The sequence below is a fragment of the Urocitellus parryii genome, chromosome 13, assembly GCF_045843805.1.
Source record: "Urocitellus parryii isolate mUroPar1 chromosome 13, mUroPar1.hap1, whole genome shotgun sequence".
Classification (NCBI taxonomy): domain Eukaryota; kingdom Metazoa; phylum Chordata; class Mammalia; order Rodentia; family Sciuridae; genus Urocitellus; species Urocitellus parryii.
In genome coordinates this window covers 26,869,856-26,882,935 of record NC_135543.1, presented here as the reverse complement: position 1 = coordinate 26,882,935, position 13,080 = coordinate 26,869,856, and the positions used below count along the sequence as shown (strand labels likewise).

General features: G+C 48.2%; 1 protein-coding gene across 3 annotated transcripts in view; it reads right to left on the bottom strand.

The window, feature by feature from the left end:
* Nucleotides 1-574: 574 nt before the first annotated feature.
* Nucleotides 575-13,080, bottom strand: part of Loxhd1 (lipoxygenase homology PLAT domains 1) — a 137,767-nt gene continuing 125,261 nt past the window's right edge. For all 3 annotated transcript variants that reach the window (XM_077792369.1, XM_026414511.2, XM_026414512.2), the window contains 4 exons: nucleotides 10,021-10,191; nucleotides 6,740-6,872; nucleotides 5,677-5,835; nucleotides 575-1,055 (listed from right to left, as the gene is read on the bottom strand). In XM_077792369.1, coding sequence (XP_077648495.1) covers nucleotides 575-1,055; nucleotides 5,677-5,835; nucleotides 6,740-6,872; nucleotides 10,021-10,191 — 944 coding nt within the window. The remainder of the gene's footprint in view (nucleotides 1,056-5,676; nucleotides 5,836-6,739; nucleotides 6,873-10,020; nucleotides 10,192-13,080) is intronic.

Sequence of the window (13,080 nt, the reverse complement as noted above, 5' to 3'; positions counted from 1 at the left end):
GGGAGGAATTATCGACATTTCACAGGCTCATAAATCCCCCATAAACACTTCCTTCTGATGTTTTTCTCCATTTGCCACTGGATTTGTTAAAATTGAGGAAAGGCATGCTTTTCTTACTGAGGAGATGCTAAGATGAGTTCTTTGTGGGGTGTGGTTTGTAATAATTTAATTAGCCCAGCTTTTTTGGGAAAAAAGTGTTAATTAGTTTTTGCTTAAAATACACCATCTTGGTGGCCTCTCCTTCCCCACTTCTCTCCCCTGGGTGAAGCCCCAATTTTCCATCCACACCCTGCAGCAAGTCCTAGCCTGGTCACCACTGTTATTTGAGATAAAGGAAATGCAAAAAGATATTTTTGTGCAGTCATGGAATATGACACATGATGACTATGATTCCTTAGGTCCAAGACACTGGGACTGTGGAAAACTGCACTCCACAAAAGTTCAACCACACATAGTGGCCTCTGAAAGACCATGAAGTTCTCAGAGGTCTGCTGGCCACAGGTCCCTGTCTCCAGAGGTCTCAGTAGTGGCTGCTGAATGTCACGTGGAGACACGAAAGCTCGTGGAGGGCATCTCAGACAGAGGGGAAGAGGTCTCTCCAGGTGAGCCCATCCCCCCGAGACTTGTCCAGCCACCGGCCGCAGGTGAAGATGGTGGCCACTCCCGTGCTGGTGTTGGTGACCTCCACCCTGTCCACCAGCCAACCCGAGTAGTAGCCACTGCTGTCGTGTTCCAGCCGCACCTTGCGCAGCTCGCCCAGCTCCAGGGTCTCCAAGAAGAAGCGGTCGGTGCTGCCCCGCTCAAAGAGGTTGCGCATTTTCTGCTTTAGTTCTCGCTTGCCTGTGTCCCCATTGACTCCAAAGATGGTCACGAACACATTGGCATCGGTGCCCGCCCCTGGCTCATAGCCTGTCGTCACAATGATCTCATACTTGACGGGTACCAGGCTCTGGATCTTGCTGGCAAAGCTCTCCGTTGTCTTGGTAACCTCGAATACCTTGAAGTACTTCCTCTTCCTCTTGAGGGGGATGAGGCAGTCGCAATTAAAAAAGTACCTGGCAGAGGGATGGGAGAGAGAGGGACTCAGGGGACACCAGCCAGGATCTCACCCTCCCCCACCCATTGATAATTTCCTCCCAGGATTCCAGCCCAAGATCATGAGGCTGGAAATGTCTGCAATAAGCTGTGAGTCTGGGGCTTGTTCTCGTTTGCAGTGAGGTGGCATCCTCTAGTTGTACCTTGATTCTTCCACAAACTTCTTTGTCCTTCACACTCCATATCCAATCCATGAGCAAAACCTTCTGACCCTATTTTTAAAGTTTACCCAGAATGAGCTCACTGGAAAAACTACCCAGTATCTGTCTGTCCGTCCTGCTCTGGTCCAAGTTACCAAGCTCTTTTACCTGGAGGATGTCAAAGTTCTCCTAACTGATCTCCCAGCTTCTTGCTCCCTAGGTTTGGAATGAACAATTGGTATGGATTCTTGCCACTCCAAATTGCTAATATTTCTATCAGCATTCATAGCACTTGGTGAATGGTCCCACTTCAGGAATGCAGCAATGGAAAGATTATCCAGTGAGGAAAAACCCCTATTGTTATGAGTTAGATTTGGAGTGTTCTCCCAAAGCTCAAGTGTGGGGCAATGCAAGAACATTCAGTGGTGAAATCATTAGATTATAAATGTTGTAACCATATCAGTGGATTAATCCTCTGATATGGATTAACTAGTTGGGTGGTAATCGTAGGCAGGTAGGGTGTGGCTGTAGAAGGCAGATCACGGAGGTATGGCTTTGGGGTTTATATTTTGTCCCTGGTGAGCAGAGAGAGCTCTGCTTCTTGATTTCCATGCCCCAAGTTGCTTTTCTTTGTTAAGCCCTTCTGCCATGATTTTCTGCTTCATCCCAGGCCCAGAAAGAGAGAGTTGGCCATCTATGAAACCTCTGAAACTGTGACTATCAAATAAACTTTTCCTCTTCTATGTCATTTTTGTCAGGTCTTTTGGTTACAGCAACAAAAACCTGACTAAAACACCCATTTTGGATAAAAATTCCTTTTTTTTTTCCTTTTTTCTTTTGGTGCTGGGGATTGAATCCAGGGCCTCGAGTACACTGAGAACATGCTCTACCACTGAGCTACACCCACAGCCCTCAGACGAACATTCTTAACAGCACCAAGAACTTGGTCTTCTGCAGTTGGCATCTCATTAACTCCCACAACAACCCTAAACATTATCCTCTCATTTTATGGAAGCGGGAGCTAAGGCTTGAAGAGGAAAAATCACTGCTCCAGGTAACCCAGAGCCAGGGGCGTCTGGCCCTGAAGAGCAAGCCATTTAAAGATGCTTCACAGGAAATCTTGATTATTTTTTTGAGATCTCTTTCCCCAACTTATCACTTAATATATTTGGATTGTTATTCCATTCCAGAATGGCTTAGAGGGAGATATACTTGCATTCTTTGTTTTAAGAATGCTTTAAAATGTGTTTCTTCATGCATATGCCTACCAATATCCATAATTCTATGTAAATGCACAAGTTGTATGAGCATATATATGCTTTCCCAAATGTACTCATTTTCTTTCTCTTTTTTGCTTGGCTCTACCTCCTCTTCTCTCCCTCCTTCTAGCATCCCACCTTTACCTCAAATAACCCAAGTAACAGTTGAGGGTGCAGCCTGCCAAATTTCCCCCCATTCCACCCAACCATGCCCAGACCCACACACACACAGACATATGGGGATGTCAGTATTCCCTTGACTAAACAGCTTCATATAAGACATGTTTTCCTGCATCTTGCTTTTCTCACTCAACAATACTTCCTGGGAATTTCTCCAAGTCATCTGGTACATATTTAATTCATTATTTTGATGGCTAAAAAAAAAATCCTTGATGTAGATATAAGGAAATGTTTTCTAATAGACATAATTAGAAGATCACCATAATGTGACTCAAGGGCTTGGTGGAGTCCAGGCTCCAGCTGGCAATGAGTGTAGGGTGGCCAGTAAGAGTGGAGGCCAAAGTAGAGGATGAGCAGGAAGCGATCGCTACGTAAAAACACGGGCAAAATGATCGCCCTTCTGTGCACACGGTGTATGTGAAGTATTAGAAAATGCCAGAGAGAAGGGAGTTACCAAAATACCGGCTGGCAGGGCCTGACAGAAATGTTACTTTCCACTTTTCCGTGTTACTCGAATTTTGATGATAATTATGTATTAGAAAGGCTATTGGGATAAAACAATAGAGGATTCTGAATTAAAAAAATAAATAAAAGACTCTCTGTGTGTTCTTCCACCAAAATCCTGAGGATATCAGAGTGGGAGAGAAAGAGAAAAGGTGAAGACAAAATCAGAGAATGGGAAAAGATCGGAGGAAGAAAATTTGAGGCTATTGTGCTTATAAGAGATTGAGATGAAATTCATGGAAATTCAAATATGGCTCACATGGTAGTCGGAAAGGAACTGTGGGCACATTCGCGGTGCTAAGCGTCTTTTCTAGTGTAGATGGAAGTACGTTCTAGAAAGACGCCATGTAACCAGCTGCAATGATTAGACCCACCTGAAAAGTCGCGCTGAGGATGAAGGTGATAATTCTAGGGGGTGGGGGAGTTTCTTGTTCCTCAGGAACCACAACTTGAGACCTACACAGGCAAGCAGTGGGTGGGGGAGCTTCTGAAAGCACCCGGATGGCACTCCTGCTGTCCTTCCCCTCTAGTCAGACTCCAGGGGGCATCTAGCTTTCTCCCTTTAGGAGAGTGAGGCACAGAGAGGTGATGGGCACTTGCTCAAGGTCACAAGCTGTCTAACAGCTCCAGTGTCCAGGGGCCCAGATTCTCTGAATTTCTTTCACTTCAGGGAGAAACCACTCCCACAGACACCTCTTCCTCCTCCTGCAGCCCTGGGGACACACTGACAACGGGTCCCAGTTTGAGGGTGCAGGAGAAGATGCTTCACTTGGGAGAGACTGCTTCTCTCAACTGGATACAGGAATCCTACAACCTGGCCTCAGAACCGTGGAGTGGAACCTCACCTTTCCTTCTTCCTGGGACAGGAAGAGACCAGGAGGTGTGGGGGTCTTTAGCTCTCTCTTTCTTTCACAAACAACATTGTAGGTTTAAAGATACCTGGAGTGGTGACTCTCTTATTACTTGATTTTGTTTATCTGGGGGCATAAAGAGGAGGCATCAGCAAACTCATTCCTTGTGGTTAGGGGGCAGCTCTGGGCAGCCCAAGGGGGTTTAACCTGGCCCTAACTCGCTGGTTGAGTCTTGAACTCTTGGGACTAAAGTTCCAGCTTTCGAATCCTCATCAGGATTGGCTAGAGAAGCCACACCCAACAACCCCTGCAGGATCAATTGTCCTCAGGCTGGGTTTTCTCTAAAAGAGCAACAAATGGTACTGCAGCCCAAGAGGGAAGTTTCTATGAATTAATTTTTCCTCCTATCCAAACTCATGTTGAGGCCCTACCCACATTGTGATGGTATTTGGAGACAGGACCTTTAAGAGATAACCAGGAGTAGATCATGAGGGTGGGACCCTCAGTGGGATCAGCAACCTGAAAAGAGGAGAAATAGGAGCCAGAGCTGTTCCCTGCCATGGGAGGACACAACCAGAAGGCAGTCATCTGCAAACCAGGAAGGGAACCCTCATCAGAACCCAACCATGCTGGCACTCCTATCTTGGATTCCCAGTATCCAGAACTGGGACAAATGAATGTCTCTTGCTTACGCCACCATATTTTGTTAGGGCAGCCCAAGCTAAGACAGAAGCTTGGAGCTCAGAACCCTTTAACTGCCCAATTCCAAAAGGGGAAGCCTGGATGAAGGGAGCTAAATGCAGGGCACTTGCCGATCACAAACAGAGTGTGGAAAGACATTGCTCTGAGAGGCTTGGGTTCCTCACGGCAGGTGCCTGCTGACAAGGGACTCTCCTGGGTCTGGCAGGCCTGCCCCTGGGTGTTGCTTCTGTGGGGGCTATGGTCACCCTCCCAGGTGCAGGAAAGGCTCCAGTGTGTGGAATGCTACAGGCCCAGGAGGGGATGTGGCAGGAGGCTGCACACTCAGCAACCAGCCAATCTTGGCCTTGGCTTCCTCTTCCCACTCCTGCCTGGGTTCTTCTTGGTGTCTTCCAGGCCTTCTGGAGCCTTCAGGCTATTATGGGTTCCAAGTGACTTTAATTAGACAAATTGACAGCTGTGCCTCTGTTGCCCAGGTAACAAAGGCTCTGAATCCTCCCAAAATGCCTATCTCCAGAAGACCCCAATGAGAGGAGTAGGGGGCCCAAAGGATGGGGTGCTATTGGATCACCCTGCTGCTTTCCGGTCCCTGTGCTGTCCACAGATGTTCTCACTGTGACTATGTAAGTATTGATCTTTGTGATATTTCTGTGTCCTTGCAGAGGGAGAGATAGGAGGGCAAGGAAAGGCCCTGCTGTCCGGCACTATTTGGCTTTTTCAATGTTCCTCCAACGAAGTCTCCCTGGAGTCAGAGGCTGAACACATCCAAGGTCATCTAGCCTAGTCCCCTGCCTCTGGAGATTGATAAATAATTCATATAGCTCCAAAACAGAACAGCTGTTCCTTCCTATCCGGCCTTGTAAGCCTCCTGAATGGGGTGGCCTTGGCTTTGGGAGAGACACCTCCCCACCCCCCTGGCCCATGCTGCATTAGAGGTACTGTACATACACATTGCCATACTCCATCTCGGTGATGGTGATGGTCTTGACGTGCCAGACCAGCTCTCTCTTGGGAATGAACCGGTCCTCTCTGGCCAGGTGGCCCACACAGATGGAGGCGATGTCCCCCAAGTAGATGCTGTCAAACTCGAATGTGTCTGTGGTACCCCTGAAGGAAACAAAGTGTGGCTAATGAGCTGCCTGTGACCTGTGAAGTAGGTAAGCATTTACTGAGTGCCTACTGCATTCCCTAATGCACACCTGACTTAGCAAAGTTACAGATGGGAATAGTGGGGTGTAGATATGCAGGTGTTTGCGAGGAAATTCTGGCATGGGTGAAGTTTGGGTTCAGTGTGGGAAATGGCAATGGAGAAGGTGGGAGTGTGGTCAGTCAGCATTGATTTGTAAGTGCCAGTCTAAGGAAATCAGAATTTGTCCTGGTAGCAAGGGAGTCTGCTGAAGACTGAACTTTTATGCCCTCTCCAAGTTTATATGTTGAAACTCCAGTGCAGTGGTATTTGCAGATAGGATCTTTGGAAATTGACGAGGGTGGAGCCCTCATGAATGGGGTTAGTGCCCTTGTAGAAAAGAGACCAGAGAGCCCCCTCACCCCTTCTGTTGTGTGAGACCACAGTGGGAGAATGGCTGTCTATGAGCCAGAAGTCAGGCCCTCACCAGACACTGAATCTGCAGGTGCCTGGATCTTGGACTTCCGGCCTCCAGAACTTTGAGTAATTACTGTCATTTACAAGTCACCTCTCAGATTATTCTGTTGCAGCAGCCCGAATGGACTAAGCCAGGAATAGTGGAGTTAGTGGGGAGGTGGAGACGGTCCAAGCAGCTGAGTAGCTCGGAGGCGGCTCTGATGGAAGCAGGAAGTAAGTTCCATCTGTGTGGACTGGGATGGTGCTTGCGGTGGGTAGCACGGAACTAGCACACAGTAGGTTCTCAATAAGTACTTGCTAGTTAGGACCACTTGTAGACCTATGGCTCCCCCTGAGGGGGAGGGAGATTGTTGGGGTCCCTCTCCCACCCACCCCACACCCATCTCCCTGTGGGTACCCTGTTCCTACTTCCTAAAGGCCCGCTGTCTGGAAGAATTTTCCACGAGAAACTCTTTGGATCGGTTCTTCCTGCCCTCCAGGATGAGCCAGACGTTCTCCCGGGTTTCGCCTCCGTTGCCCGTTTCTATGACGATCTCATAGGCTGTGATGGAGGAGGCGGGAGAGGGTCAGCAGAGGGGAAGCAGCCGCCCACCACGGGAACACAGCACCACTTCCTCGGGGCCTCTCTTCTGATCTTAGGCCACAGCCTGGGGGCGGGGAGGCAGGTTAGCATCATCACAGTCCCAGCGGGGTAAGTACAAGTGCCCAACTCTGAGGCTACAGCGACAGTTCTGTCTTATTTATAGTAGCCACCTCTTTGCTGGGCAAATAGGGGAGATGTTGGGAAGGAAGCAGGATGTGAGGATGAATTCTCCGGAGACGCTGGGCCTGACTCAGGGCTCAACAAGATGCTACAAGGAAAAGAAGTGGGGGAGAGGCTGGGTCCAGCTTTGAAAAGTCGAGGACAAAACCTGCCAGACAAAGGACCCCAAGAGAGCCTTGAACTTGCTCCAGTGTGCAGCCCCACTTCCACCTGCCTCAGCTGCCACCATCAGCCACACAGCAACCTCTCTGCCCTGCTGTTCTGTCCAGCATGTCTGCATCAGCATTCGTTCATCCAGCCTCTGACCAGTTGGTGCCGCAGGTCAGGGACTGGACCAGACTCTGGTGACACTGGAACTCCCTCGGCACAAACATTGGCCCTACCGTATGACAAAACGTGATAACCCTGCAACCCCAGAGTAATCCGGGGTGAGAGGAAACGGGATCCCTCACCCCTTTCAGCTCCTAGAACTTTCTCTCTTGCTCTCTCCAGCCACTTGCCTCCTTGCACCTGCCTTAGAGCTCTGTGCTGCCCCTTCCTCTGCTTGGAATGCTTTCCTCAGAGTGGGTTGGCCCCTCCCTCCTCTCCTTCTCCTTATGCAAACATCAACTTCTCAGGAAAGCCGACTCCAAGTCCCCTCGCTAAAATGGCAACGCATTTCCCCCATGCACTGGTTTGCCTTGTTTGGCTGTGTAATTTTCTCTTGTCCTCATCTATGTCATCTATTTATTAATTCTGTTTGTACCTCTCTTCTCCTATTTGATGTAAGCTCCATGAAGACAGTGCTCCTCATTTTGCTCATTGATAGACTCCCAAGTGCCCAGAACAGCTCAGCATGAGGTAGGCTTTCAGTAAGTATTTACTGAACCAAGGAATGAATGGTTGAAACCATTCATGGCCAGTGTTTGAGGTTGGCCTTGAAGAAGAGCCGAGATTGCAATCAACAGAAGGTTGAGGAGTGTTCTCGGCAGAGGGAAGAACACAAGCAAAGATACTGACGGGGGCGAGATGTGACCCAGCCTTCTCCCCAGGGGCCGGGCCAGGGATGGAGCTGACACCCAGGAGTGGGCCTTGTGCATAGAGCTTCTGCTGACAGCAGTGAATCCTTAAGGGTTAGGGATCTGGGATCCAAAGGGATCGCTCAGTTTCTGTGCCTTTACCTCAGAGATAGGATCAAGACAATCAAGGAGAGGGATTCTGTGTCTGCTGCTCAGTGTGAGGTCAATCCCAGCCCCTGTGCAACCCCTTTGCCTTTGTAACTTCTCTTGCTCCCTGAAATAGGTAGAAGGAACTGGGCAGAGGCAGGTAGCCTAGGCGGGGGAAGAGATCCACAGGGCACATAGCCCTGCAGGAGGGAGCACTCCACACCTGGAAGAGACCAGCCCAGGGATCCCAGCCATTGTCACGATTCTGCTTCCCAGCAGAAGCCAAGTCATGTTTGTCAAACAGGCACTGGTGAGTTCAAGGGGCATTGCGAAGGACATGGTTTGTCAACGTGAGGGAAAAGTGGAGGTTCTAGGAACCTCCATGCCCACCACCATGAACTCAAGTAGGAGATGTGAGAGGAGATGGTCCTGAGGGTGAGGACGTGTGGGTAGGGTAGCTCTATTCAGGCATGAGGGGAAGCTTATGTCCTCAAGTGGAGTGCCTAGAGGTCCCTGTGGGGCCAGCCATCCAAGAATGAAAGTGCCACAAGGACAGCATTTCCTGAAGTCAATTGAGGTGGCACTTCAAGATGATCAACCTGAATTTGTCACTTGGTTAAATAAAAGTAAAGCTAAGATTTCGTCCATAACATTCCCAGGGCAAACCTCTGGCATTGAATGTGGGTGTAGCTGCCTGTCTCCTCCTGGGCAGCCCAGAGGTGCCATGCTGTCCCCTGAAGGCTTGTGGCAATGACTCATGGGTTTGGGCAGATATCCTGGCAAAGATAGGTTAGGTGGTTTTCCACCAAAGATGCATAATTCCCTTCTGAGGTGTACAGTGGTCCCCTAGAAGGGGCTGTCCAGCCAGGGCCCAAGTCCCTGGCTGGCCCTTGCCTCTGGTGGAGCCATGTGACTAGTTCTCACCAATAGAATGTATGTTAATGTGTTAAGGAGGTGGGGGAGGGCCTCCTCCAGGTTCTCTTTTCCTTTCTGCAAGAAATGTGGAAGCCACACTTTGGAAATGGCAAAGACCCAGGTGCAAAGTTCTTATGTTCCTAAATCACCGCATGAAGGACCTCCCACCAATCACCCGCACTAGACCACGTACTACATTAGAAATGAATTTCCTTACGTTAAGACATTAAGATTTGGGGGTTCACCTCTTAGTGCAGCTAGTGTTGCCTTCATAACTGAGGCTAGCAAATACTTTCTTTCACTGGGCTCTGCCTTTAGCAAGCCTTCTAACCAGCTGGACCCAGACAATTGTGTATTAAAGATATACCTCCCTGGGCCTTGGTGGCCATCCACCTTAGGGATCAATTTCTCTCTCTCTTTAAATATCCCCTGAGGAAGGGACACAGAGAGAGTGGCTGAGACTTGATGGACCTGCCTTTTGTTTCTAGAAAGGCTGGTTTCACAGCTATAGCCAAAGGTACAATTGGATCTAGTTTACCAGGTAGAAATAAACCAGGGAGAGCTTCCCACCAACCTGCCCAGCCTAGCGCAAGCCCCCTGTGGGGATCCCTGCTACCCAATTGGCCCCTGTGATTCAGGGCCATGAGTTGGCATGTTAGCAGTTCCAGGTTCATGGAGCAATGTCTAGGAGTTTTCTTGGGCATCTCCCCCACAGTATTTCCCTCATCAGGATCTGACTCATGTACAGTTGTCCTGATATCTGCTCACCCTCATTGTCCCCACCTCCTTAGGAGCCACCCTCCTTTAACTTAAGAGCCAGCCCAGACATCACAGTCAGCCTGGGCTCCTGTGGTCTCCCCACGTACTGGTCTCCTCCAGCTCCTCACGGATCTCATTGTTGGCACATGCAAAGTCGCGGACCGTCTGCCTGTCACCCTCACTCTTGGAGAGCCAGCAATCACACTGGAAGCGGAAGGTCTCATCACGGGAGTTGTCCTTCACGTCAACATAGCTCAGGTGCCAGCCAGGAAATATCCCTGTGGAAGAGACGTCATGGGAACTGGGAGCCGGAGGTGCCCTCCATGCCTTCCTAGGCTTCCCTCCCCCAACCCACAGCTATGCAGCCCTGGACCCTTTCTCTGTCTTCTCTGGGCCTCAGTTTCCTTGGTGATGAGTTGGTCTCAGAGAGCTCCTCCAGCCACTAGGATAAGATTCTCTTTGCAAACCTTTAGCCTGGGGTTCATGATATGTAGGGGATTTGCACATGGAATTTAAGAGTTTATGGGCTGTAGAAATTGTGCTATAATTAAAAATAGACATTTTTACCAGGGAAGGGGCTTGTCGCTTTCATCAGATTCACAACAGAGGCATCTGGCCTTCAGAGTAGATCTTTTTGATGTTCCCAAGGCTAAGGAAACTTCTAACACTTTCCAACTCTGGTATTGATGGAGTTCATGCCCACTCTCCTTCCAGAATCAGTTCTGGTTATCACCTCCTCCAGGAAGCCTTCTCTCATGCCCCCACTGCCCACTGGGCCTGTCACAGAGTCCTCCTCCATGTTGCTATAGAACCCTGATCTTCTGTGGCCACATCCTGACCAGGGATGTCATTGCACTGTCATCATTTATATCTGTCTCTTCCCTGAGACTGGGAGCCCCTGAGGACAGGGACCAGGTCTTATATGTTTTTGTTTCCCTAATGCCTAGCATTGTGACTGCCAGGCAAGCCATTGCTCAATGAATGCAGAGTGAATGAAGATGTTATGACTTTAGGGTCTTTGGCTGAGCCATTCAACAATCATAGAAGGATCCAAAAGCTGCCATTTCTTTGGGATATATAGCTAATTTTGACAAGATTTGGACTGATCACGAATACAGAGCTGCTTCTGTTGTAATTGGCAGGGATTCCTTCAGAAGTGTTCCCCTGATAACACAGCTAGCCAGGATGAACCGATGTGCATTTGCCGTGACAGCTGCGTGGTATTTACACTGTGTGCTGCTTTGGTTGCTCTGTACCCTTCAAATTCCTTGAGAACTCTGAATGCCAACGGGACCCATGTGGGGGGAAATCCCAGTGGTCTAGTAGGTTGTGGTGATGATATTTGCTGCTCATAACGTGTGCTCAAGGCAACCCCTCAAGGAATGAATTGATATGCTTTAGTCCCACCCCTTATTCTCTCATGCCACCTAGGGATGTGGGGACATCCCCATTGTCCCCATCAAAAAGTTCTTCTCTATGATCAGACACTGCCCCAAGCAACAACTGCAGATTGATCCTGTCTCTGGTCTCCATGTCTCATAAGCACAGAGACACACAAAGATGGACACAAATTTCCAGTCACCTAGACTACAGGGGAAGATGTTAAGACTCATGGGCAGGGCACACATATTGGCATCATTCTAGATTTTAACAGTTCTTATTTTTATTGAACATAAATTCTTTACTAAAGTGGAAAATAGTGCTCAATTAACTTATATTTTGAAACACTTCCATTGAGTTAAACAGTGGTGAGTTATTTTATGACAGACTTACTTTTTAACTCAAAATCTTTCTTACTTTTCTATGTTAGGGTCAGTCCCCTCTAAGTTTCCAAACTGGTCCTTTCTGAGATGGTTTCTGAGAGTGTCATGAAGCTGATTAGAGTACATAGCAAGCCTCCATGTGTTCAGTCTGAAAAGGATGCAGGTAAGACTGATTGAAGCCTTTTTCTCAAAGCCTTTTAGAGTGGAACATAGAAAGGAAGAGGGGGGTAAAGAGGAAGGCAGAGAAAAAGCAGTTGCACTATTGATCCTATTAGAAGATGTCCCAGGGGAAGATTCTTTGTCCCTTGCACCTGACTCCATTGTCTCAGCCCATCCCAATTCTCTTCTCAAGATAGAACTCCATGGCAAATCACAGGCTAACCCCAGCTCCTTTGATATGAAAGAAACTTAATCCTCAGCTCTGTGCTCACGGATGACTTATTTGCCCAGTTTTGTAAATGCGAGTTATGATTGAGAGGACTCTTACTGAAAATTTCTCCCGCTCAGAACGCATCAAAAGGGCAAGTGGAAGCAGTCAGCTCTGGACAGACTAGTGTCATGTGACTGGCCTTTGGTGGTAAAGACAACAGCAACATAGACAGACCCACAGTTACAGCAGGGCTAACTGTCTGGCCACTAATCAATAGTGGCAAGCTGATAGGGAACTACCTGAAACTGACCATCAAGAGAATCCATTTCTTTACAGGGTCTCCACTTTTAGGGTTCTACTCTGTTTTTTCATAAGAAGGTAGCAAACAATCCAAAGTTTGCCACTGTACCTTTTTGCATGCAGGTAACACATATCAGAGTGTAGATATCTGCCCCATTCTTTGTCATAGCTGCCTGGTGCTCCAATCCAAAGTAAGCACCTGTCATAGACTTGTCCACCTTGTCCTTGTTGGTGTATAACTAGTTATTTCCCAGATGTTTGCTCTCACACATATACTATCACTAATGCCCTTCTATATGTATCCTACGGATGTTTTAAATTCATAAATTGTGTTTTGTCACTTTGCCACATAAAACTCTCCAGGGGTTTCCCGTCACTCTCAGAATCAAATACAAACTGCTCTTCAAGAACCGCATGGATTGACACCATCCAATTCCTTTCCACCTGTATGATTTCATGCCAGCCTGCTCTCGACTTGACTTACTATATTCCACCTACACTTGACATATGAACCTCTCTCTTTCCTGGAGAATTGTGCTTGACTATTCTGTTTATCTGCAGTGATGTATCAGCACTGTTTTGCCACTGAGGTGTCAGATCAAGTTCCCTGTGTTTTGAAAGCCCTTGTTATGGCCCTATTTTCAGGAGTTTCCTCATCCCCGATTACTCTCTATCAATCACCATTACTCACTTGACAACTGAAATCATTTTGTTTCTATTTCCTTGTATGTCGT